The sequence below is a fragment of the Scaptodrosophila lebanonensis genome, unplaced genomic scaffold, assembly GCF_003285725.1.
Source record: "Scaptodrosophila lebanonensis strain 11010-0011.00,11010-0021.00 unplaced genomic scaffold, SlebRS2 tig00000053-arrow-pilon, whole genome shotgun sequence".
Classification (NCBI taxonomy): Eukaryota; Metazoa; Arthropoda; class Insecta; order Diptera; family Drosophilidae; genus Scaptodrosophila; species Scaptodrosophila lebanonensis.
In genome coordinates, this window is record NW_022060548.1 from 11941459 (window position 1) to 11967371 (window position 25913).

Consider the following 25913-nt stretch of genomic DNA (forward strand, 5'->3'; position numbering starts at 1 on the left):
ATGAAAGCATATTTAATAAAATGTTACATTTATTGTATACATTATCATATAAATTACTATAAAAACACACATACGTTAATACTAGGCGTAACAGTTTATAGTTTTTCTTCCATTCAAGGTTTTTTTTTTATATTTTTATTGTCATTACTGGAACACATATCCGCGCCGATTAGGTCTTTTGAAGACCAGACATGCGCTTAGCTAAAATTAGTTTATTGCACAATATTATTATTTATAATTCTTTTTTTCAGGTAAAAAACAGGTTTCATTCCATGCACTGGCATTGATTTGATTTTCTTTAAACCGCGCTCTCTATCTCTCTCTCTCTCTCTTTCTTATTGTCCATCTCTTTAAGTTTAGTTTCTAATCTGAACATTAATTGTATGATTTGTACATTTATATATGTATATATATAAAATTCTTTTGTTTGATTCTATTAGAGGTCTGCGTGCGGCCTGTCGGACAGCATTCGCATGCGTTAATGTTATCCCAACAGTTTCTGTTTGGATGCCTCGGCAAAGAGAAAGGTCTTCTGAATGCGTGCATTAGCCGCCGGGTGGTTTGTGATTGGTTCCAGTATTTTGAGTATGTAGTCTTTGAATGCCTTCGGAACGGCGAAATGTCAAGAATCCTTTTTGGCGCGCAAATTATCCTCATGTGCCTGTGAAGAGAGTTTGGGATTGAGCATAGTTTGACTATCAACCGGACTGGAACTTACCTTCTGAGCCACCTTGAGCAGCGCATCGAAAGTCGCATCGCCGGTTTGCTTAACCATGCCATGAAAGACTTTCTTCTCGCTCACCGTTAACAGTTCGAATGGCGAACCGAATTCCACCGCCCGACCCGCGTCCATCACCAACACCTTGTCGGAGTCCATTACGGTGTGCAAACGATGGGCGATGGTCAGCACTGTGCAGTCCTTGAATTTATTTCGAATTGTGGTTTGGATTAACGCATCGGTTTGTGGATCCACGTTCGCCGTAGCCTCGTCCATCACCAGAATGCGATTCTCACGGAGAATGGCGCGTGCCAGGCACACCAATTGGCGCTGTCCGACACTGAAGTTGGTACCACCCTCGGAGATTTTGGCTTGCAGACCGCCGTGCAGCTCGGCGACCACCTCCTTCAGCTTGACCTCTTCCAGAGACTCCCAGAGCTTATTATCGGAGTACTCGTCGAATGGGTCGAGGTTGTAGCGCATGGTACCGGAAAAGAGCACTGGTTCCTGAGGTATAATCGAGATTTTGCTGCGCAGATCGTGCAGACCCAGTTCGCTGGTGTTGCGGCTGTCAATGATGACGGAACCCTCGTTGTAGGACAGCCGGAAGAGGGCATTGATGAGCGATGATTTGCCAGCACCCGTACGTCCCACAATGCCAACTTTTTCGCGTTCCTTGATGTCAATATTCAGCGATCTGAGCACATAGTCGGCCTTGGGATCTGGGAAATAGCGCAGACTGAGATCATCGAACACGATCTTGCCTTGCTCGGGCCAGGTCTTTGGTGGCTTCTTCGCTGGTCGCGACTCAAACTCGCCCTCGGGCTCCAGATCCTCGTACTCTGTGACACGTTCTACCGACGTCATGGTGTTCTCTAGCTCGGCCGATTGGCGCATGCCCCATTGGACCATGCCAGTCATGCCCATGGCTTGGGTGATGGCCAGACCCACATCGCCTCCGTTTTCGGGCGAGAAGAGGAAGAAACTCAGCGTGATCATCGCTATATAGATGACACACACACAGTCCAACCAGTAGCCGAAGGCGCGACTGGTGGCCAGAAACATATAATAGCCGGAACTGTGCATGTCCTGATAGTTGTCGAACTCCGCGATGAGTTCTCGCTGTGCGCCAAAAGCACGTATGGTGGAGAGTCCGGTGAGGGAGGCGCCCAAATGCGAATAGATGGGTGAGCGGGCTGGGAAAAGCCAGGGAATATAATTATTATTGGACAAGAAGTTGATCAATGGTGGTTAGCTTACTTATGGCCTCCAGGCGCTTGACATCACGCGACGTTTTCAAATAGAAGGTGCGCAAGAAGTAGAAAATGACAACCAGTATAGCCGTAAAGAGAATATACCAGGGATTAACGATGCAGAGAACGACAACAATGCCGAGAAGGGCCAGAAAGATTTGCATTACATCCATCATGACCGAGGGCAGTATCTCATCCAGCTGACCCAAATCCTTTGAGAAACGATTTAATATACGGCCCGAAGGATTCACATTGAAGAAATGCATCGCCGCACGGGTCACACCATGGAACATGGAGTTATGCAGTGTTGTGGAGGATCGGCCGGCCATAAAGAAGAACAGCCAGCTACGCACCAAAGCAAATATAATCACAGACACATTGATGGCAGTGAAGTAGTAAATATCCTTGGGATCGGTGTCACTATTAATTCGCATCTGAGATCTAAAAGCGCGGCGCAAGCGCGACATTAACGTCTCTGCAGCACTATCGCCGGATTTGTTGACCCTGCAAGCATCAATTTAAAGCTAAGCTCAGCGTTTATCCTTAAAGTTTAGCTAACTTACCAGTAGGAGAGAAAGATATCTCCACCAGAGGCCAGCACCTGCGCGCCAATTAGGAAGAACACAAAGATCAGGAAGAGCGTTATGCCCTGGGCGCCAAAGTACTTCTTATAGAGGCCAAAGCTTATCTTGCCCTCCTCACGTGACTCCTGCACCTGCATGGGTGATTCCATGGCCAGGGATTCTGCGGCCGATTCCATGGAGGACACACTATTCTGACGCTCACGCAATTTGCTATTTTGGCGGGACAGGTTCTTCTTGTTGGATGCATCGCCACCGCCCTCATCCTTCTTGCTGGGATCGGTCAGCAGTTGGGCGAAGTCCAAACCGCTCTTGGACATCGACTCATACGTACCCATGGCACTAACCTTGCCCTTATCCATGATGACAATGAGATCTGCTTGCTCTAGGAACTGCAGTTGATGTGTGACTAGCAGCACGATTTCCTCACGCAGAAAGTCGCGCATACACTGATCGAATAGATGCCGACCCACATGGGTATCCACAGCACTCAAGGGATCGTCTAGCAAGTAGATGTCCGCCTTGCGATAAACAGCGCGTGCCAAACTAATTCGAGCTTTTTGTCCGCCCGACAAAGACGCTCCACGCTCTCCCACAATAGTCTTATCGGCATAGGGAAGGAGTTCAAAGTCACGTTCCAGGGCACACTTCTTGATCACTGTCCGATAACGATGCTTGTCCATGGGCAGCCCGAATAAGATGTTTTGACGCACAGTGCCTGTGAAGAGCCAGGGTTCCTGGGAGGCGTAGGAGAACGTACCATTGACTTTCACCGAGCCGGACTCGGCGGGCAGTTCCCCTAGAATTGTTTGAATGAGACTGGATTTGCCGGAACCCACTGGTCCGATAACCGCCACCAGCTGCCTGGGCTTAAATTTCAAATTAATATTATCTAAAGTGTATTCCGTGGCCTTGGAATCCCATTTGGCCTTCAGTTTGCTGATATGTATGCCATGATCCGCTTGACTCTGTCGACGACTGCTCGGATTGGAGGGCTGCAGAACGCCATTATTGCCGGGATTCTGTTGTTCCAAGGCTAGAGAGCCAGCGCCCTTGCCCAGTTTCTGATTATTGATCTCAGCATCCAGAGACTTATCGCGCACCTTTGTCTCCTCATGCAACATGAACTTCTGAATGCGGCCAATGGAGACCAACAGCTCCGCGAATTGTGAGATGCCCATGGGAAAGTAGATGGTCATCGTATTTCGCAATATATTATAGTAGGCAGTGATCACAAAAGCTCTCTCCGCTGTCAGCAGCTGGCCGAGCAGCACGAAACCCACGAGACTGACAAACACAGAGATGCGTGTGACAAACATTATGAAACTCTGAAGTGTGCCTCGTATATAGTTGACATGGCGGATCGCATTCATTTCCTTGCGACGCGTAAAATTAATCATTTTGCTGAAGGGTATCTCCCAGGCGTACATCTTTATAACCTGTATACCAGAAATGATCTCATTCATCATTCGGACGCGCTCATCTGTACGCAGGGCGGTGCGCAGGCGCAGCACCGATGTCTTCTTTCCCAAAAACGCCTGTAGTGGTATGAAGAGCAACATGACAGCGACTCCAAAGAACGCCGCAATGCCAATCTGCCAGAATGGAAAACAAAACGAAAACGAGAACCAATAAGAAAAAGAGAAGGGGAGCTTAAGATAAACAAACCGGTAATCCTAAGGACTGTCTAGACAGCGAAACTAATTCTACAAACTACAAGAAAAAATGATTAAAGCCCACGTAAGTGCCAGTGATTTCATTTATTTTAAATTCAACGAACTCATTTATATTGTAGTATAAGTACGCCCCCCACCAAATATTTCTTATGTAGTGAAAACAAAAAAAAAACTTCTTATGTAGTGAGACATAACAGTTGCACCCTTTTTTGGGGTAAAACGTTTTACTAAATGCCATGAAAATTGTCCACAAATCTTAACTATTTTTTATTGAATCCAATCAGATCAGACATGAAAACTGAATAAAAACATTTCCCCTATTTGACCATTGAACTAAATTTTCCCCAACATTAGGGTTAAATTTCTCTACATTCTTTTAGAACAAATGTCAGCCCTTTAGCTTCACTCACATTTTATATAAAGACAAGCAATATTTGAAAAATTAGTTTATTTGTCTAAACATGCGCTTCACTTACCTCACGGTACATCAGCCATGTAATAATTCCAATTTCGAGTGGTCCCAACCATAAATAATTCATATGAATTACGGAAACATCCAAGCGTCCAACATCGTTTGATATGAGATTTACAACCTGTCCGATAGTCGTATCCCCCAATGCTGTGCGACTCAAACGCAACGCCTTCCGATAAATCATGCTGCACATCGCAATGCGCATCTTCATGCCCGTGTGGAGTATGCCCATCATATAGGGGTGCATGAAGAGGACATTGAGGGCACTGCACAAAATTACGCCCAAGGCGTACAGATAGGCCTTGGTCTGATTGTCGTCGTTCTGGTTGCTCGAGTCCGCATAGTAGGAGACGAGACCGCCCAGAAAGAGCGGTTGTGTGACTCTGCAAATAAATAATATTGATAAATGAATATTTATGGGCACGACGAAGAGGGCGTGTCCACCTTACCGGAATCCAATTTCCACTACAAAAAGCACAAATCCCAGCCAGGCAAAGCGCCAGCCGAAAACGCTCATCGAGGCGCGCAACAGGCTGGGATTCTTCTTCTTTTTCCGCTTCTGCTCCAATTCGTTCTCCCAGGCCGCACTCAGACGACTGCCCAGATAATCTGTACAAAAACAACACAATTAAAGCGTTAGATTTAACAGTGTATTGAACATGCTCTGCAATTTCAAATAGTAGAGAGATATTCTGGATATTCAAGAAATTCATTATAATAAGAATGCCATTATTTTGGGTTCAATACAGGTATACTATATTTTTAATCTTCCTATAATGTGGTTTTTTCTTCCCATATCTAGGGCCGAATTCTCAAGGAAAACATGTCTACAGTGCTATAGTTTTTGTCATTTAAATTTTGTGTGGAAATGAATTTTTCCTTTGTCTGTCTGCTTTAGATAAAAATGTTCTTCATTATGGAGCACTATTGATTTATAGTAGTTATGGAATAATATACTGAGTTCTCAAAATAAATATTTTTTGCTATCAATGGGGTGTTTGATAAATTCCGACATGAAAAGAAATCTCCAATTCCTTTAATATCTTGCGAAATTGAAAGCAATGACCACAGATCGGATGTCAATATATCATGGGATCAATCTAGTTATTAACCACTGATTACAGTTAACTTGATAATGATTCGATTCAAAGTTCAAGGTAGAAATCACACATCGCTAATTCGCATGAGTTATGGCTCCGTAATAGAACAAAAGACCCAATATCTTAAGCGGCGACTATTCGTACTTATCTATCAGCTAACCAAGCCACCAGCTGTTATTTTAATCCCCAAAGCTTTTCACATGTCCAAAGAACTTCCTCTACGAATGTGACATTAGCTTCGCCGCTAACTTAAGTGCCTTCTAAATCAATACTTAAATATTACTTATTGTTTACTTATATAAATATTTGTTCAAAAGCCGATAAGATACGAGTATTCCACACTATTGTTCAAACAAACAAAAAATGACCACAACAACAAAAATTACGTGAATTGCAAAAACAGGGGAAGAGCTGTGAACTCGTTATAGGATCTGTTTTATGGCAATTATGCGAATGATATGCGAGTGGGTATCTACATACATATGATATAGCTGTTTCGGGGAGGTAATATTTAAAAGTCAAACCTTATGACGTTGTCAGAATTATCAGCTTGAATGACACAAATCAAAATGTTGGTATCATTGGCTTGTCATAATTCGTAATACCTCATATTTTTGTCAGCCACTTGAGACTCGCACGAAGAAATCAAAAGTTGATTTTTTTAACCACAGGGTTTGCAACAGAAGGCTAACAAAAGTTGATAATCTACGAGTATAATATGTATATATACTCGTATATATTATTTAATGGCTCATTGTAAATTTAAGCTCTAATCTATCTGAAAAAAGCCTTTTACAATGATAACACAGCCATAGAGCTGGATAATAAATGGATTCCGGAAGCAGGTCAGCATTTATTTTCAAACTTTATGGCTTCATTTCATAAAATTAAAAAAAAAGTGATCATTAATATTAGATTTAGAAAAATTAGTATGCCTCTTCTGTATATCTGTCCTGGAAATATCCGTTTTTAAAATATACAGCCAATGAAAAGACTAAGCAAGCTTATTCTAATTACTTGCAAATAAACATAGATTGCAATTAAACATAAGCTAATCTAGTTAATCGAAGAAGTACTGAAAACCTAGATCCATTAAGTGATAACATCAATCGCTTTCTAAAACTGACTTGATTTGTGAAACTGCAACTCCTTAAAGGCCTTTGCACCTTTGCGTTGGCAAGCAACTTTCGTAAAAGACTCGTATCTTCTACGAAATTTGTAGAGATTAGGCGATCCGATATTTTTCTACACCTGTTCCCATAAATTATTGCCAATTTCCTAGTGAAATTCATTCTTCATTCATACCCACCACAGTTTAGCGTTCTGCTTTATCTAATCGGGGATACGTGTAGGTACAAATTTGTCGAGAAGAGTTACATTTTTCAATGCCAAGCACTTCAGTTCACACACACAGCAGGTCTGAAGTGTGTTTGTAATTTGCTGAATATGACAATATACTCGTACAGATGTACAGATATGTATGTGTTACGTGCCTGTCTGCTGTTTAAGTTAAGGAAGTGTTCGGGGCCCTATCGGGATTAGTTGCGCACGAGTATTGCCTCTCCAAACACGAGCCTGGTAATGCCCAAGTATCTGGTACAAAGTGCACAATAAAAAAGACAGACTATCGATGAGTGGGTTAAAAACTAGTAGACTATTGTATTATCTTCGAATCGACCCAGCAGTCCTCGAGCTGCAAATAATGAAGCTATATATGATTTGCAAAAAACTTAATGTGCATATATATGAGAGCAGTCTATATGCCATGTTTGGTGTCCCTAGTTATAATAGTTTGAAGACACACGATGTTCATACAGACAGACGGGTGTACTTGTATGTAATTCTACCGCTTCGAGCTATCTGCCAAGTCTTCTGCTGCCTGCAACAGACATTCCAAACTTTGCATATACCTGGCTATAGTGTACGAGTACTATAATGAAATATGAGAGAGAGAATGGGCACAAGTCTGGGTGCAGAAGTGCAGTGTAATGGTGTTAATTGCTTATAATAAGCTCGGTTGGGGTGTGTGTTAAACGAACAACTTATTGGGTTTTACTTAACACTCGAGTGCCAGTTAGACACTTTTCTTTTATTATTACTCATTAAGCAGCTAAGCATGCATGACGTCACGTACTCAGCTATCGCTGATAAGCCCAGGGAGGAGGAGAAAGGGGGCGGACGACGTAATGCTTATCAACAATGTTAATTTAATAATTTAATCAAAATTTATTAACAATAAACGCGCGTACAGGTGAATTACGAGTATGATGGGCCTTATAAGCAGCCGCTGCTCGCCCATAAAGTATCTCTAGGGTTGGGAGGCCGTCCCATTCAATTATCCAAGAAATTGCGCTCATTTCGTATGCAGAACGCAGTGCGCATCGTTTCTGGTCATGACTCTGGCGTCGTTTTGTGCCACATTCGGGGAAAATGTAATTAATCAGCATTTTGGGCTGACGTCGCAAAAAAAAAATAAGCAGCCGCCAAAGATATGTTTACAATATATGTATATGTTTTCTAAGCAACAATAACAACAACATCAACTATTTGGAGTTGGGCACGTTCGCCTGACTTTATGGTTATATGGATATGCCAATTATATTTTACAATGCTGACATAGCACTGTTTTCGTACAGCTTTAGATATATCCGAGCATCAGCGAAAAGTTTTGAAAACAAAAGGCATTCTCAAATGGAAGATAAATATAAAAAAACACGCAAGCTAACCGAAACAGCGGTTTGATAAACAAAAATTCAAACTATATTTGACAAATATATAATTACAGTTAACAGTTTGTTTTAACATTGGAATTATTTGCTAAAAATTCGAGAACTGGAAATGATTTTATAACAAAAGACGATTCAAACTTTAGAGCATCAAATGGAGGGTCCTACATTAAAAAATGCAATGTTTTTTTTTTTTTAACAAAATGTGTTGAGATATTCAAACCAGGTCTCTCATATAATGGGGAAATAAAAATCAAATAAAACGATTTCGAACCATTAGCTATTGGAACATTAGAACATTAATGTTTGTTTTGTATAATTTGAAGGTCACATTTGTAATTTGTTTTATTTGTTAAAGAAATAAAAGCAGTCGAAATTTGTTCACTAAAAAAAGTTTCACTAACTTAGAACTTTATTTAGAACTGATAACAATAATTATATTATATAAAATATTATTATATTTTTTTCGAAAAATAATTTTTTTAAATTCCTAACATTTGAATTATAAGTTCGACTAGACTCTATAAAGCTCTAAATTTTGAAAATCAGGTTCTAAAAGCATACTATGTAGAGACAGAATTATAAATGGAGTGCATAACATCGTATCAGGGTATACTAATCTGGAATAGAAATATATGAACTCACCCGATTTATGTTCATCCAATGCACGGTAGAGATCATTTTCATTGAGAGTTTTCTTGCGGCCTTTAAAAAATGTGGGCATGGCAAAGCTAAAACGGTAGTTACTCATCAGATAAGCTGTTTTGCTGAAAGATTAGAGCTTATGGGGTATACGTACCAGAACATCAACGTTGACAACGGATTTGAGCGCTCGCGCGGATTTTGCGGCAACTCATCGGCTTTCATTGACTGCATTTTGGTGAATTCTATTTATGGAGCTCGTTTCAGTTGCAATTAAGGTTTCTGGTTTCGATTTGTTTATATACTATGGTGCGATCACATTTAGTTTAACGGCAGCCTCTGGAATTGGGTTAGAGAGACAGATAAACAAACTGATTAGCTACGTGTTATCAGAACTTGAGTAGCGTTTTTAGTTCTCTTGGGGGTCAACTCTTCAACCTCACATCTACTTTTATCTGCATTTTCCCCATTCCATAATTTCAAACAAACACACAACTCATCCAGTGATAAGCGCTTTTATAACACAATTAGGATTGTTTATATTTGACATTTGCTGAAGGCCCCACAATTATATTAAAGTAAGCTCGATTTTCCACAGCATATCGCTATCATTAAATGATAGACCCTAAATAGTCAAGTACTTGCGAGATTAGGCCAGAATTGTACTCATGGTGATTAGCAGTTTTATGCGAAAGCGTAAGACAATTTCGCCATCAATATAAATACCTTAGCAACCGTGTGGTTTTCGATTTTCTTTAAATTGACTTTTGAAATATATTTTTAATTTTCTTTTGAGAATTTTTAAATTAAAAATTTAGTTCTACATACTTTTCAAAAAATAAATACACAAGACTTTATTTTCACAATTGTTTTTTATAATTCAAAACAATTGTAATTCATGATTTTTTTTTCATAATTTTTACGAATTTCCAAACACTCATCGAAAACATATTTAAGTATTTATTTTTTGTTGTTGAAGAAATTGTAATGTTTGATTATAAAAACCACATTATTTCCATAACCAATTTTTATAATTTATAACTCATTCTTTTTTTTTTTCTTGAAAGGACTTGAACGCACTTTATGTTCATAATTGATTAATATTTGAATACAAGATATGATTATAACTAATTTTAAAGCACTTTCTGGGTCCTTAATTATGAATTATGAATTTACTATGAATTAATTAAGATTTTTTTTCTTGATAGAAGTTAACGATTTCACAAATGTTATTGAATAGTTATTAGTTTGATGAACATTAAATTGCCTAAAAGGATAGCAGCATTTGATTCTAAAAATTGTTTAAAGTGTAATAGGATTTTTGTTATTCGTTGCAAAGTATTTTTTAGCCTTAAATTCAGAAGCACGTTATATTCGTAATTTTGTACGATTTGAGCAAATATTTTTATAGCTCGAAAACATTTCAATTGGTTCCATAAATTGTATTTAATTTCCACTCACTGGGAAGGCACTCGATAGATATTGCCGTCAACTTTACCAATAATTTCACTTGTCAGGGAAAAGCCCCAAAAACGGACAAAAAAACGTGCACCAATACGAACTATCCGCGAAAACAATGCTGCCGTCTGCCGCGTTTAACCAATGGGCAACAACTTAGCTCTTGGCCGATGTAGTGCTCCATTTATAGGCAGCAGAGTGGAATTCTGTGCTTGCTCTTATCAGACTGTTGCGCGATCAAACGTGTAAAGAGCGTGATAAAAACAAGAAGCAACAAGTCTCTCTCTCTCTCGGACGCGCTGCGACTAGAGAGGGCAGCATGGGTCGGCATGGAGCTTTAAGAACGTGGAAGCGCACGCACGACTCGTATTTTTTCGTAACACAGTGCAATACATTTTTGTTTATATTGTTAATAAGTTTTTTTTTTAATTGCATCATTAAGGTAAGTTATGGAAAGTTTATCATGGCTGTTCCCGTTTCCGATTTAGACAAAAATATGCGGATTCCAAATTGGGAAATGTTCCGATATGCAAAAAAGCTAATATTAGATTAGTGATTCCACTAGTATTCACTAGTTCCAATAAATAAGTTTTCAAGCCACATAATTAATAACATTTTATGGAAATAATTTGTTTCCAATTATTAATAAATGTAAATTTACATATCATCTGAGTTCCAACCAGAACGTAAATTTTTCGAAAAGAGACATCTGTCGAGAATGCTTTATCGAATAATTGTTAGAGATTAGAATGCTTTATCGAATAATTGTTAGAGATTAGGTTTATTTTTGTGTTTTTCCTGCAGTTTTGATTTAACACGACCGAACACGAACACGCGTGTGGACAAGCAGGACCCATATCTGTCTCTAGCTTAAACAAACCGGGCGACTCAGCGAGACGGCTCCTGCAGCAACTCGCATGAACGGAGAGTGTCGCCTCTCTCCACACTCTCTTCACCCATAACACACGCTCTTATCAAAAGCAGCTGCGACAACAGCCACTTCTGAAAGCTTCAGCTGCTGCTTTTCAATTTTTATTGAATTTTCATGCGCGTACGACGAAGGCGCGCTTGGGCCAAACAAACCATCACTTAAACACTTCAAAATAAATCTATAAACAAACGCCAACACATTTCTGCTTACCACAACATTCTATTGCGCCACATTATTTACGTGCATCTTTCTACACACAAACAGATATGAACATGCATGCTGAGCAGAGGAGACTTTCTCAGCAATTTGAAAAATACTTCACACTGTTATTCTTTCCACTAGTCTCTCGTTCCAAAAAAAAAAAAAACAAAATGGATTAAATGCAGTACGCGCCCGGAACAAAAATAAATAAATTGTGCGTTTATGGTGCGAATAAACTGAAAATATGTGCCTGTGTGCAAAAACAAACTTGAAACAATTTTTAGCAGCCACTGCGGTTGAACAGTGCTGTAAAACACCCGTAGGACATCAAAACAAATGCAGTGCTGCCACATAATTTTTGTGGCTGCGTAATGAAAACTCCGCAACTTAAGCTTTTTAGACTTTTGGCAGCACAAAAAGAGCTTGCCAGAGATGGATTTTTTGTTTCATATTGTCAAACGTTAAAATTTAAATATGGTGGCATCTACTACCATTCTTTGTTATCTGAAGGTATCTCTGTCAATATTAGAATATTTAAATTATATTTTTTGGGTAAACTAGTTTTAAAGAATTCATTTTTTGAAATTATTGAACATTTGAATTTTTATTTAAAAAACATATTACAAGTATGCCATAAGTTTTAAATTATTACACTATAAAACATATTTGTTTCAAAAATGTGGAAAATTTACACCTTTTGTTTACACCTACTGTTGTTTGGCTCCATCCTAAAGGTATACTTCAATTCTACTCTGGTGTCCGGCTTACACCCACAGTTGACATTGAGAGAGCAGGGGTTAGAGCCGCCTGCGGATCGGATAGTTGTTTTTCTCGTCGATGGATTACGGGCTAAATCCTTTTTTGCCAAGAACTGCACCTATTTCCCCCACTTGCAGAAGCTATTTGTGGAGCAGGGCTTAGTGGGAGTAGCGCACGTCGCTTTGCCACCTCGAACACGTCCAGGTCATCTGGCATTGTTTGGCGGTTTCTACGAAGACCATTCACAGGTTTTGATCAAATTCAAAGAAGCTCCTGGCAGTTTTGACACTGTTTTCAATCGTAGCCACTCAGCCTACGGCTGGTCTTGTGATTTCGTTACTAATTTCTTATCGAATTCGCTAAATGGCGGATCGCCGTTGAACTTTGAATCCCATAATTTCTGGGAATTTCAGTTAGGCGGACGGACTAACTGGACGGTTACTAAGGTGCGATCATTCTTTAATAATATCGAAAAAGTGAAGCAGTTGCAGAATGAGAAATCGGTGGTATTCTATGCATACTTTGGGGATACCGATATGGCTGGTCATCACCATAATGAATCCTTTTTAGAGGTCCTAGGCATGACGGATACGGGTATCAGTGACATTTATGAAATATTTGAGAGAATGTTTCCTGATGGTCGCACCAGCTATCTGATGACCTCGGATCATGGCATGACGGATTGGGGTTAGTACGACAAAGCGAATAACTGGATGAGATCAGACTATTGTCATTTTTGACGCTTTTGAAGGTTCGCATGAGGACTCCAGTCCAGATGAGGCACAAGTGCCATTTTTTTTCTGGGGCTCTGGCATTAAACGTGAGGCCCACAACGTTGGCCAAAAGTTTGTGGCCAACAGCGATGGCTTAGAGCTACCACTGCATTTTTTGGATCAGAGAGAGCTGGCCCCGTTGATGTCGGCACTGATCGGTCTGCCTCCACCGATGAATAATCAGGCAGTGCTGCCCCTGGGATATATGAACGTCAGTCTGAAATACGAGGCGTATGCAGCCTATTTAAATGCGTTGCAGCTTTTGTCGCAAGTTGAGCGCATAATGGATAATCATCATGGGGGCATTTTCAACGATCTATTGAGTACTTTCCCGCATCTGGATGCCAAACGAATTAAGCGCTATCGGGAGCTGAGCGAGCAATCGCTCAAAACTGGTTGCTATGTCGAAACCATGGCCAAAAGTCAGACGATGGCACGCGTAGCCGTCGATTGTTTGAAATACTACTACAATTTCTACCGACGCCCTCTCATTGTGGCCATTGTTTGTAGCTACCTGGGCTGGTTCTACCATCTGCTGGCGATGCAGGCGCGCGTCTGCGTTGGCATTAAGAAGCGAGGGTTCAAGTCCTTGCCCATTCTATTGCTTAGTATCGGTTCTCTGATAGTTGCGGGTTTCATATTTCTGGCACGTATACCCTACTTGACTGCCTTATATTTGCTGTTGCCGTTCATCGTTTGGATACTGGCATTGCGAGAACGGGGCTCTCATACTGGAGTCTGTGTGGCTCCCTTCCTGCAGATGCTGTGGATTGGGGGCTCTGCTGCCATGATAGTATCCACCATCTACGAAAGTCGGCTCATCTCATTGTGGTATGTGTTGGTTGTGTGTGTTCCGAATATGAAAAGTTTTCGACGCCCGTCGATTAAGCTATTAACCTGGCTGCTCCTGGTTGGCATCTTGTCCATGTTTCCGGTTCTGATCTCTTCGTTGGGCACTGCTGATGATCGTCTGCTGTATTTTGGCATGCTGTTGGTCCTGCTGCGTCCACTGGTCCTGGGTCAGCGTCATGATTGGTACGTTTGGCTCATAAACACCGCCGTGCTGCTCATGGGGGCTTATGGAGTGTACCTGCACTCCCATAATGAGACCATTTACTATGGCATGCATGTCATTGCCTGGACCTATCTATGCTTTGTCTTCCTGTGCATTCCATATTCCAACTCAAGTGGACCCGGATCTCGTGTTGATTTGATTTTCTTCAGCTTAAGCACGCTTTACTCGCTTCTCTGCCTTTCCAGCGAACTGATATTTCTGCAACTGCTCGTCACGGAGTATTTGGTGGGTCTTAGTCTGCACGCCGATAGTAAGGAGGGCAAGCAAGTCGTGGATGACGAGTTGGAAGAGGAGAGAGAAGGGAACAAGCTGGCGAAACTGACGGCTAAAGATCATATACGGATCGCCTATCGCCATGCCTCAACAGTACTTATCTACGTGTTCTTCTCATTTTACGGCACCGGAAATTTGTTCTCGATGAGCTCTTTTGAGCCGAAATCAGCACGAATGTTTCTCAGGGATTTTACGTTGCACTCCAGTATTTTTCTGATCATCCTTAAGCTCTTCATACCCATCATCATATTGTTGGCCTGCATTCAAGCATTCAGCGCTTATGCTCGTCAATATTCTAAATTGGTTCTCATTTCCATGTTACTGATCAGTGATGTGATAATCATATATATGTTCTTCACGGTGGAGAATCAGGGACCGTTGCTTACGATACTTCGATCTGTCAATAACCTGAAAATATTACACTCCAATCCGCTGTTGTTGATTATGATGTTCTATGTGGCCAAGTGGCTGTTGAGCGTCAAACCCCTAAGCTCATTAATCAAGTGGGAGGCGGCGATCCCAGATAATATTGGTACTACTCAGGCATAAGGAAATTAAATTTATTGTTGCATACACATACATATATACACTAGTGTTCGTATCGATGATACTTTAAGTAACAGAATAAATTTTAAATGCAAACTGGCAAGTAATTATCAGTTTAAAACATTTGCTAAACCCTACGAATTTCGAGTTGTTAATGAGATATCAAAAGTATCAATCAATCCAATCAATAATAAGTAATATAGGTGGGTCATTAGGCTAATTTTGTGTTCTTACAGCATGACAAGAATCTGATGAAAAAATCTGACGATTCTAATATTCCTTCAAATACATAATTACAATTTCCTAAACGAGTTAGCAAAAATACTCTGGATGTGTTGGTTCGATACAAATACTGGCCAATTTGAAGCAGAACCCTTAGAATGTTGGACATTATAGTAGGTGTACGGTTAGGCTGCTTTTGTCTGTTGTTTGGCCAAATGTGTCTGCAAGTAAAGAAAGTATTCGTAATACTCATTGTTGGTATTAGTTGATGTTTCACGTACCTTTTCCGCTACCTTAAGCAAGCTATCGAATGTGCTCTGGCCCGTTTGCATGAGCATGTCGTGGAAGATTCGGGACTCGCATTGGGTCAGCAATTCATAGGGTGAACCAAATTCGACCAACTGGCCGGCATCCATGACAATTAACTTGTCTGAGTCCATGATGGTGTGCAAGCGATGTGCAATGGTAAGCACTGTACAATCCCTGAACTTATCCCTAATGGTGACCTGGATGAGTGCGTCTGTTTGCGGATCTACATTGGCCGTAGCCTCGTCCATCACCAGAATGCGATTCTCGCGCAAAATAGCGCGCGCTAGACACACCAATTGACGCTGTCCGACGCTGAAGTTGGTGCCACCCTCGGAGATTTTGCTCTGTAGTCCATTGGGAAGCTCGGCAATGGCTGCCTTCATTTTGACTTCTTCCAGAGCGGACCAGAGCTTGGCATCATTGTATTCGTCGAAGGGATCGAGGTTGTAGCGCATGGTTCCCGAGAACAGAACAGGTTCCTGCGGTATAATTGATATTTTGCTGCGCAGATCATGCAGACCCAGCGAACTGGTATCGCGTTCGTCGATTTGAATCGAGCCATCGATGTAGGACAGCCGAAACAGTGCATTGATGAGGGATGATTTGCCAGCACCAGTCCGACCTACAATTCCAACTTTCTCCGTTGGCTGAATCTCAAAGTTGAGCGACTTCAGGACGTACTCGGCTTGGGGATCCGGGAAGTAGCGTAAGCTTAGATCATCAGCGACAATTTTTCCCATTTCTGGCCAAGTTTCTGGTGGCTTCTGTGCTGGCTGAGATTCAAATTCGCCCTCCGGCTCAAGATCTTCATACTCAATGATGCGCTCTACGGCAGTCATAGTGTTCTCGAGTTCCGCCGACTGACGCATGCCCCATTGCACCATGCCTGTTAGGCCCAAGGCTTGGGTGATGGCCAGACCCACTTCGCCTGCGTTCACGGGTGGATTTATGAAGTAGTTCAAAACTATGACCACAACGTAGAGCATGCAAAAGAGATCTAGGTAGTAGCCAAAGGCCCGATTGGTTGTCAGGAATGTGTAGTAACCGGAACTGTGTAGATCCTGAATGTTGTCGAACTCGGCGATAAGGGCCTTTTGCGCTCCCAACGCACGAATGGTGGGCAACCCATTAAGAGTGGCGCTCAGATGCGAGTAAATGGGGGAACGCGCGACCGCCTCCAAACGCTTAACATTGCGTGAAGTTTTCAGATAAAACTCACGTATGTAGTAAAATATGATACCCAAGACAAGGGTTAGCGTTAAAAACCAGGGGTTTGTTATGCATATAACCACAATGATGCCGCTTAGACTAAGAAAGACTTGAGCCACATCAAGCATAACGCTGGGCAAGATTTCGTCGACCTGGCCCAAGTCCTTAGAAAAGCGATTCAATATACGTCCGGACGGATTCGTGTTGAAGAAGTACATGGCAGCCCGCGTGATGCCAAGGAACATAGCGTTGTGCAACTTGGTGGATGAGCGCATGGCTAGCTTGTAGAACAGCTGCGTTCGGGTTAGGGTGAAGACGATAACGCCCAAGTTGAGGGCCGTAAAATAATAGATGTCTACTGGATCCGAGGAAAAGTCGGCAGCATTGTTGTTCTTATCCACCCTAGAAACAATACACAAATCAATAAGTCTCCAAAGATATATAGTATTTGAAAAGCTCACCAATACGACAGAAAAACATCTGCACCAGAGCCAAGTAATTGTGTGCCCAGACAGAGAAAAATCATGAGTATAATCATGAAGCAGCCACTGCCCGCTGCAAAGTATTCTCTGTACAGTCCTAGTCCAATCTGTCCTTGCAGTCTCGTCTCCTGCACCTGCATGGGTGCATCGTACATCAATGATTCGGCCATGGAGTTCAATGAGGTAATGCTGCTGCTGCGGGAACTGAAACGACTGCCCCGGGGGCTACGACTGCGACTGCCGCGGCGACTTCGCGGCAAGCTCAACCGATCCCAAATGTCTCCCTGGGCTTCCTTGTCTTCATCCTCGTCGACCTTGTTCGGATCGGTTAGCAGTTCCGCAAAGTCCAAGCCACTGCGTTTCATTGTTGTGTAGGTGCCCATGGCACTGATTTTGCCCTTTTCCATGATCACAACGAGATCGGCGCGCTCTAGGAACTGCAGTTGATGGGTAACAAGCACGACGAGATGTCGACGCAGCAGGCCGCGTATGCATTGATCGAATAGATGGCGACCCACATGGGTATCCACGGCACTGAGTGGATCGTCCAGCAGATAAACGTCCGCTCTGCGGTAGACAGCACGCGCCAAGCTAATTCTTGCCTTCTGGCCACCGGACAAGGAGGCACCGCGCTCACCTACAATCGTCTTGTCACCATGCGGCAGCAGCTCGAAGTCGCGTTCCAGTGCGCATTTCTTGACCACACTACGATAGCGGTCCTTATCCATAGGCAGGCCAAAAAGTATGTTCTGACGCACGCTGCCCGTAAACAGCCAGGGTTCCTGTGAGGCATAGGAGTAGCTGCCGTTTAGCTTGAGGCTGCCGGACTCGGCTGGCAGCTCACCAAGGATTGCTTGTATGAGACTGGACTTGCCCGCACCCACGGGTCCAATGACAGCGACCAGCTGGGTGCGTCGTAGTCGCAAGTTAATGTCCTGCAACGTGTAGTCCGGAGACTTCTCCACCCACATGGCACTGAAGTTGGTAAGTTCCACGGGGTGTTCTTCGGTACGCACAGTATTGCCATTAGCTTTAGCACCATTTCTAACGATCAGGGGTGTGCCCAGATCCTTTGCTTTTTCGGAGGCGGTGTCGTCAGTAGTCAGAGACTTATCCTTGACCTCCGTTTCCGCGGACAGCATAAATGTCTCGAGACGCTTTATGGACACCAGCATCTCGGCAAACTGGGCGATGCCTTGTGGAAAGAACATTGTAAGAGATCGTCGCAAGATGTTGTAATACGCTGTTATAAAGAACGCCTTCTCTGCGGTAAGAATCTGTCCAAGCAGCACATATCCCACCAGACTGACGAAGATGGAGACGCGGGCCAAGAATATGGCAAAGGATAACAGCACGCCACGTATATAGTTGACCTTCTTAATGCAGTTCATTTCCTTGCGTCGCGTCAATTCAATCAGCTTCCCGAAAGGCCTCTCCCAAGCATACATTTTGATCACCTGTATGCCCGAAATAATCTCGTTCATCATCCGGACTCGCTCATCTGTGCGCAATGCAGTGCGCAGCCGCAAAACGCTCGTCCTTTTTCCCAAATACGTTTGCAGGGGTAAAAACAGAAGCATCGCACTCACGCCAAAGATCGAGGATATGCCGATCTATAAACAGAAGAGATTAATTATAAAGTTCAGCCAGCAACATACATGTGCATACATTTTGTGAAGAATATTTGTGTCTAATTTTGAATGAACTCAACTAATGGTGCTAACTTTTCTCAGACCAAACATATGATCTAAAATAACATTTTTTGTTATACATATATACATAAATTAACAATTAGCACTATTTCCTGAGTTGAAATAAAATATCAGCCGAACTTTAAGTGACATCTTAAAATATCTTTGTTTCTTCGTTAGTTACTAGGAGAGATGGTTTCTCCTGATAAGCAGATCTTGACTATAATTTGTGAAGGCCCTAGGTCTACTAATGTTTTTTAATCAATAGTTGTAGATCTGCGCTAATTCTAATTTATCTGATTAACGCTTTTTTGAGGCAGTTTGGCATTTAAACAGTCTTCAAATATACTTCATATATACTTGAAATTTGTTTTGAACGTTCTTTCTTCATCCTTCCCCTAAATTACTGAAAGGAAATAACCGACAGAATGTGCCTACCAAGTTTGGTGGCTCTAGGTCCAATACTTTGCGAAATCTAAGCGTTCATACAGACGGACACTTGTCGACTCAGCTGCTACATACAAATTCTTTCCCTCAGTACTCACCTGCTGGTACATAACCCACGTGACGATAATCAGCTCCAATGGCGCTATCCATAAGTAGTGCACATTAATGAGCACCGTATCAAATCTACCCACGTCATTGGAAAGTAAATTCACGATCTGTCCAACTGTGGTGTCGCCCAGTGCTGTACGACTCAGACGCAGGGCCTTGCGATAAACCAAACTGCACAGAGCAATGCGCATCTTCATGCCCAAGTGCAGGACACCCAGCATATGAGGATGGGTTAGCATCGTGTTGGCGACTGTGGACGCAATGAGGCCAGCGGCGTATAACTCGGCTTTCGTCAGACTGGGTTCATCGCCGCCAAAGTAAGCCATGAACCCGAACAAGCAGATGGGCTGTGATACTCTAAAATGTAAGGGCATTAGCTTGTGGGACTAAGAAATAAAGTTATTTGCTGGCTCACCTGGTAATGATTTCTAGGGCTGCCAGCAACAGCCCCTTTATTGCCAATTCCCAGCCGAAGACCTGCTTTAGGGCGCGCAGTAAGCTCGGTTGTAGATTCTGAGCGGATTTCACCCTAACCTCCTCATCCCAGGCTTTGCATAGGCGTTCTCCAAGCGTATCTGATAGAATAAGAAGTGATTAAGTTATACTATATAGCTTAACTTATTCAGATAGTTAATAGCTTTAAACGTCTAATTCAAATATTAAAGATCACTAAAATAGAATCCCTTACCATATCAGCCTGACCATGCTTTTCTTTCAGATTAGAAAAACTTCATTTCATTTCCTTTTTATTTTCATCTTAAAATGAGAAAATATGAATATAACATTTAAGGCCCTATTACAGATACAAACTAACTCCTAAAATATGAATTAAATTTACATTAAATTCCCGCGACGCTCCAACATTTATTAATAAAATAAATTAAATGAATATTATCATTAATAATAATCTTGAAATTTGAAAATAAACTTGTAAGATAAAAGGCCAATTTTCCATTTTCAGATACGAATTTACTCCTGCAAACCGAATGGTCTACATGTAGATCGAAACAGGGCCATAAGCGCTCTTTATAAATAATCATACAGGAAAATATGTTGGTTTATCTTCAAAGTACTATTTTTCTTCGAGATTATAAAGCATGGGTGAGTGGATAAAGAACTTCTTGTCTATATAGAACTATTATTTGCCTCTATTGATTAAATAAACATGTGTTTGTCGCTTTAATTGAGTTATCAAATCGACTGCTATGCTTTCTATCAAAATACTGGTTCAGCGGCTTTATCGCGTGATCGAAAAAAAAGGTGCGAAGCCACATGAAAGTATTTGACAAAAATAAGGCAAGGCCGACAAGCATACTACAAGTATATATACAGATATACGGATTAGATGTGAACTCAATTGAAATATAAAGTTACTGGAGTTAAACCAATAAGGAGTGCCTAATTTTTTGATCGAGTCAGTTAATTTGCGATGAACTATCCTGGCATAAATAGCAACATTTTATTTACAACACAATTCGACCAAGGATCTGGATCATCCAAATACAAATTAATGAAATAAGTGCAAACAATTTTTGAAATTATATTAATTGCTGTTATTTGTTGCTCTTTTTGTATGAGTAGAAAGTGTTGATATAGGATATTAAATACATTAAGCAAACACCTATTAAAAAAGTAATGTGGGCGCCGAGAACTTGACATGAGAACTCTTAATCACTAACCGGATGCAATTGCAATTACGAGAGTTTTGGTTTAATCACTAAATGGTGAAGCAGTGGTGGTGCATCAAAACAAAAACACGAGCTTGACTTGCCTAAGGCTTAGGTGAATATTTATACCAAGTTTTCCTATTCTAGCTCTTAAAATTTCGGAGATTTTTGCGTTCATACAGACAGACGCTCGGACAGCCGCACATGGCTATATCGATTCGTCTTGTTATAAACATTCGCTCTTAATTAGTATACCATTGTATACTTTTCTTGTTTTATGAAATTTCTATATTAATATTAATCATAGCAGTAATAACCACAATAATCACGATATTGCTATTAATTTACATAACAACACTGATCATAAAATGATATTGTCTTCCACTTACCTGATTTGTGTTCATTGAGTGCCTTAAATAGATCTGACTGTTCCAACGTCTTCTTTCGCCCTTTAAACAATACGGGGAGTGCGAAGCTGTTTTAGGTTGTGGAAAGATAAATGTCATGTTTTATTTGAAGCCATTACTAATTAAATTCTCATAAATTAAGGCCTTATCAAAGTGCGCCTATCTGTGTACGAATAGTATGCATGTATGTATAGGTTTATAGTATGTTTGAGATTTGGTTAGACCTTTAAAACTTGAGTCATGGGTTCACGTGTGATTCTCTGAATTGCTTGAGGGTCTTTTCTGGCGTCTAGTCACATACCATTAGTTTCCTTTCCTTATTGCACATTATTATTTATGTTATTCAAATATTTTAACACAGTGCGGGCAATGAACTGCACAATGCACGTCGTCTTTAATTGACAGCCAATTGAATTATGTGAAATACCGAGCACAAATAGTTCAGTTATCCCTCCACATGGAGATACAAATATCCATTTGTCCAATCAAGACACTAAATGCAAAACGTTTCACGCTTCTAGACGATACAGTCGTGGATACACAAATAGGGCTATATGAATTATTGAGACGAAATATGATATTTTATAAACTCAATTTTCATAGAGATAATGCAAGTCTATATTCCACAAATTGGCATAAACAATATAATCGTTTTTTTTTTAGTTTAAATAAATATCATCTGTTAAATTTCATTTAAAAACTCATCATATTGATGCTATTTCTATAAAGTTGTATGGTTTTAACAGTATAATAAGAGAGTTGTTTTCTTGATAGAGCTCCATTATTATTGATTTTCATGAATTATTAAATTATACCTATCATTAAGTCCAAGGCACAGTTTTGAAAACAGATTTCAAGCAAAACTTCAAGACCGACCTCACAATGAAAAAGGATCCTTATATTGAACAAAATTTCTTAAACTTTAAACTAGCATCCGAAAAATACTTTTCAATTCTTGACTTCAGCAAGAAAGATCTTCCATAATTTCGAACACACACATTTTTGTTACCTTTTTAAACTATCTATAAGATTACAAGATGCTCGGCTATATCTTCGATGCCGTTAAATTGCAAATGTAGGACTTTAATTAAAAGTCCTGGATATAAGCACAGCTTTATAAAAAATAGTATTTCTTCATTAAAAAAAATATAATTTTCACAACTGCTTAAAAATTGAAAATAAAATCAAAATTAGTTGTTTAATTGTAGTTTTAAAAGAAATACAAATAAATAAAAAGAAAAATACGAATATTTCAAGCATTTCAGATATCAGCAATAAAATATCAGTTATTTAAATAAAATACATATTTAATATACATAGATATTATAAAATTATTCTTTTGGTCCTTATCTGGCTATAAATAGGTTTTCAGCTTGAAATGGAAAGTGTGTGATTTAGTTTATTGGCGCTATTTATATGTTTATGGCTGTAGCTGTAAATTAAACGACCCATTGAATGAAATAATCAACTCGTCACACTTGTCATGACGCTCCCAACTCTACATACATATGTAAATACTAGACACATGAATGAAAACAAACATACATGTATGTATGTCCATATATATTCGCGGAATAAGTCGGGCACTCACCAGAACATTAGAGCTGACAGGGGATTGGCGCGCTCGCGCGGATTCTCCGGCAACTCATCGGCCTTCACGGATTGCATTTCTAATTTCTTCTAATTTTTTATAGTTAATTATAAGTAGTTTAGGTTTTTCTTCCTATTTGTTTTTGTTTCGTTATTTGTTTTCGTGGTAATTGTGAGATTTTTGTTTTCATTAGCACCATGAACATGGGAGCCCTTCTAGGTGTATACTCGTATTTAGCACTTTGCACGTCCGTATTGACACACAACTTTTTATCATTTGTGTCATTGGTTTGGCATTATCATTTGGGTCGATAGATACTACTACCTAATATGTAAGAAACAAGAGCCTCAACATTTTTTTGCTCGTCACTCTGCAAACTTTCCACTCAGGCTGACTCGTTTTTTCGTTTATTCTCTGGGTATTAGATAAGCGCACTGCCGGTCATTATTATTTAAGAGTCTGTGTCTTAGCCATATCTTTATTGTGCACAAATGTGTATTAGATTCACACTGAATCGGCTCTGCATATAACTGGAGCTGGAAGGGCAAACGTCACATGTGGCGCTAGTCCCAGCAATATCACTGCCACTGTCAAATTTCATCACACAATTAAAAAGAGAAACAGAACGTGCGTGGATTCACATGCATGACTTATTATTATTTGTGTTTTTGTTTTTAGTTTGCCGCAAAAATTATATTAATGTGCACAAACACACACATATATACTATGTATACTATGTCCACTATTTTGTTTCTTATTGTTGATATCGCGCCCCCGATTCTCGTTGTTTGCGCCACGACCGCCGAACTCGTTCTATTGCTCCCACTTTGTCAGCTGTGACTGTTATAGACAACAGATAGTGTTTGTAACAAAAGCCTTTCGCTCTCTTAGCCGCCGGTCGTGCTCGGAGAGCGCTCACATCTCATTCTCATATTAAGTATAAGTAGGTGACGCGATCGCGGATGCAATTTTTGCCTCTTTCTTTCAGAAACTACTCGTATTGACAAGGCGAGTTTTATTTATTTATTATTATTTCTTTACTTTTTATGTTTTCAAAGTAATTAAACATATTTCGCCATTTATAAATTCTTCTTTCAAATTTGAAACATTTGTTTCCATAGCCTCACACATTACGAAAATAAATGTCTTTTAGTTCACACGCTCTCGCAAACTATGACATCACACGATACGATAGAGCTAGTCGGTGCATCTTCTCCTACTTTAATAATGAGAACTTTTTCCCGTTGCTTGGAGCTATGATCAGATGCTCTGGCAATTAATTGTGCAGCATTTGCGCTCTCACTCATGCATTTTTCTCTAGCCACTTCTTTGTATTTATTTTGTGACTAAATTAGCTTTATCAGCATTGTTGTATTGTTGACTTTGGCCTTAATATTTACAGGCTTTATATCAGTCAGCTGGCAGCGTTGCGGTTTTCCTTGATAGACAGTTGGCAATCAAGTCTATATAATCAGTCGTAAACCTTAGTACATCATGTTGAAGATGAAAATATGGGATACAATACTATATATAAATGATGTATATGGAATTGTTTATAAAGATATGCCGCTGAAGTAATTCCCACATTTAATATATTGTGAAAATAATTCTAAATAGTTTCCCTTTTTTTAATAAATACAATATCTTTTTGTGACAATAATTTAAGGGCTTGATGTAGTTTTAACGTATTACTGATAATGTTTCCAATTTGAAATGGTTGCTGTCTTGGCTTAATGGAGCTTCTAGAAAAGCTTTTTAGCAAGCTTTGGCTGAAGCTGTCAAAAACGTTATTATTTGAAGTGCAAAACAAAAATTGAAAAGGGTAGACTAATCCTCATTTCCAGGATGGGAATAGCGGATTTTGGGGCGAGTTTTTTTGTTGAGATTTTGCCATGAAATAGAATCAGCTGCAAAATTCCCACAAAATGTGAAATGAAAAGTCATGGCTTCTGTTTGCCAAACACTAACATTAAGATTTTCTCGCACATCTTATTTATGTAGAATATTTATTCGCATATATGTATATATTTTCAAGGTTGATTTTGACAAAGACAAAGCGAGCGATGCGAATAAAAATGTCTTATTTGAGAAAGTATTGGATGGAGCAGAAAATCTGTGTTGCAAATAGCTAACGATTTGTTTATTTTATTTGAATTATCAGAATTGTTTCGATTAAAATGTTTGGTTGTGCTACAATTTGGCGAAAAATATTTATAATACGTTATGATAACAAATTTGAAGTTTTTAAAGAATATATTAAAACATTTTTTGCTTCCAACATGCTTCGAACTTTAAAACCAATACAAAAAGCCGCCTTTAGGACGTTTTAATAAGAAAACTGGGCTTTTCACTATTGTAGAAGCTTGTTATATTTTTGGGTTACTTTTTGATTGATATGTTTTGTATCTATCAATCTATCAACAAATGAAGGTATATGTATGTACGAACAATAACACGTTTCAGCTATAAAAATAGGGGTTTAACTGTAAAAATTTCGGAGTGAAATCAGCGTTATTATTAGTGAATCTACCATATAGAATTGCTTATAGGGTTGAAGAAAGAATGACTCCTCCCACTATACACGTGCCTGGCTGAG

At 40.1% G+C, this 25913-nt stretch overlaps 3 protein-coding genes across 3 annotated transcripts; 1 reads left to right on the forward strand and 2 right to left on the reverse strand.

Moving 5' to 3' along the window:
• Nucleotides 1–11: 11 nt before the first annotated feature.
• Nucleotides 12–10761, reverse strand: LOC115623558 (probable multidrug resistance-associated protein lethal(2)03659). Its single transcript, XM_030517956.1, has 9 exons — nucleotides 10630–10761; nucleotides 9326–9507; nucleotides 9172–9257; nucleotides 5150–5309; nucleotides 4705–5083; nucleotides 2535–4147; nucleotides 1979–2475; nucleotides 719–1914; nucleotides 12–661 (listed from the first exon to the last, which is right to left on the reverse strand). The coding sequence occupies exons 2-9, from the start codon at nucleotides 9400–9402 to the stop codon at nucleotides 623–625; spliced, it is 4047 nt and encodes a 1348-aa protein (XP_030373816.1). The 5' UTR covers nucleotides 9403–9507; nucleotides 10630–10761; the 3' UTR covers nucleotides 12–622.
• A 1616-nt stretch (nucleotides 10762–12377) lies between these two features.
• On the forward strand, nucleotides 12378–15321 carry LOC115623562 (GPI ethanolamine phosphate transferase 1-like). The gene is made up of 2 exons (XM_030517958.1): nucleotides 12378–13204; nucleotides 13269–15321. Exons 1-2 carry the CDS (start codon nucleotides 12436–12438, stop codon nucleotides 15185–15187), a joined length of 2688 nt encoding a protein of 895 aa, XP_030373818.1. The 5' UTR covers nucleotides 12378–12435; the 3' UTR covers nucleotides 15188–15321.
• On the reverse strand, nucleotides 15185–24070 carry LOC115623561 (probable multidrug resistance-associated protein lethal(2)03659). Its single transcript, XM_030517957.1, has 7 exons — nucleotides 23318–24070; nucleotides 21709–21794; nucleotides 20068–20227; nucleotides 19643–20009; nucleotides 17386–19019; nucleotides 15688–17326; nucleotides 15185–15627 (listed from the first exon to the last, which is right to left on the reverse strand). The coding sequence occupies exons 1-7, from the start codon at nucleotides 23392–23394 to the stop codon at nucleotides 15592–15594; spliced, it is 3999 nt and encodes a 1332-aa protein (XP_030373817.1). The 5' UTR covers nucleotides 23395–24070; the 3' UTR covers nucleotides 15185–15591.
• Nucleotides 24071–25913: the final 1843 nt, after the last annotated feature.

Bases quoted from the DNA above. Each gene is read 5' to 3' on its own strand.
- LOC115623558 (XM_030517956.1), bottom strand. From the start codon at position 9,402: ATGCAGTCAATGAAAGCCGATGAGTTGCCGCAAAATCCGCGCGAGCGC. The intron at 5,310-9,171 runs GTGAGTTCATAT...GTTTTTGTACAG, and splicing joins ATTGGATGAACATAAATCGG to ATTATCTGGGCAGTCGTCTG. The intron at 2,476-2,534 runs GTAAGTTAGCTA...TGATGCTTGCAG, and splicing joins GATATCTTTCTCTCCTACTG to GGTCAACAAATCCGGCGATA.
- LOC115623561 (XM_030517957.1), bottom strand. From the start codon at position 23,394: ATGCAATCCGTGAAGGCCGATGAGTTGCCGGAGAATCCGCGCGAGCGC. The intron at 20,228-21,708 runs GTAAGTGGAAGA...TTATTCTATCAG, and splicing joins ACTCAATGAACACAAATCAG to ATACGCTTGGAGAACGCCTA. The intron at 15,628-15,687 runs GTACGTGAAACA...CTTTACTTGCAG, and splicing joins TGCTTAAGGTAGCGGAAAAG to ACACATTTGGCCAAACAACA.
- LOC115623562 (XM_030517958.1), top strand. From the start codon at position 12,436: ATGTGGAAAATTTACACCTTTTGTTTACACCTACTGTTGTTTGGCTCC. The intron at 13,205-13,268 runs GTTAGTACGACA...ACGCTTTTGAAG, and splicing joins TCATGGCATGACGGATTGGG to GTTCGCATGAGGACTCCAGT.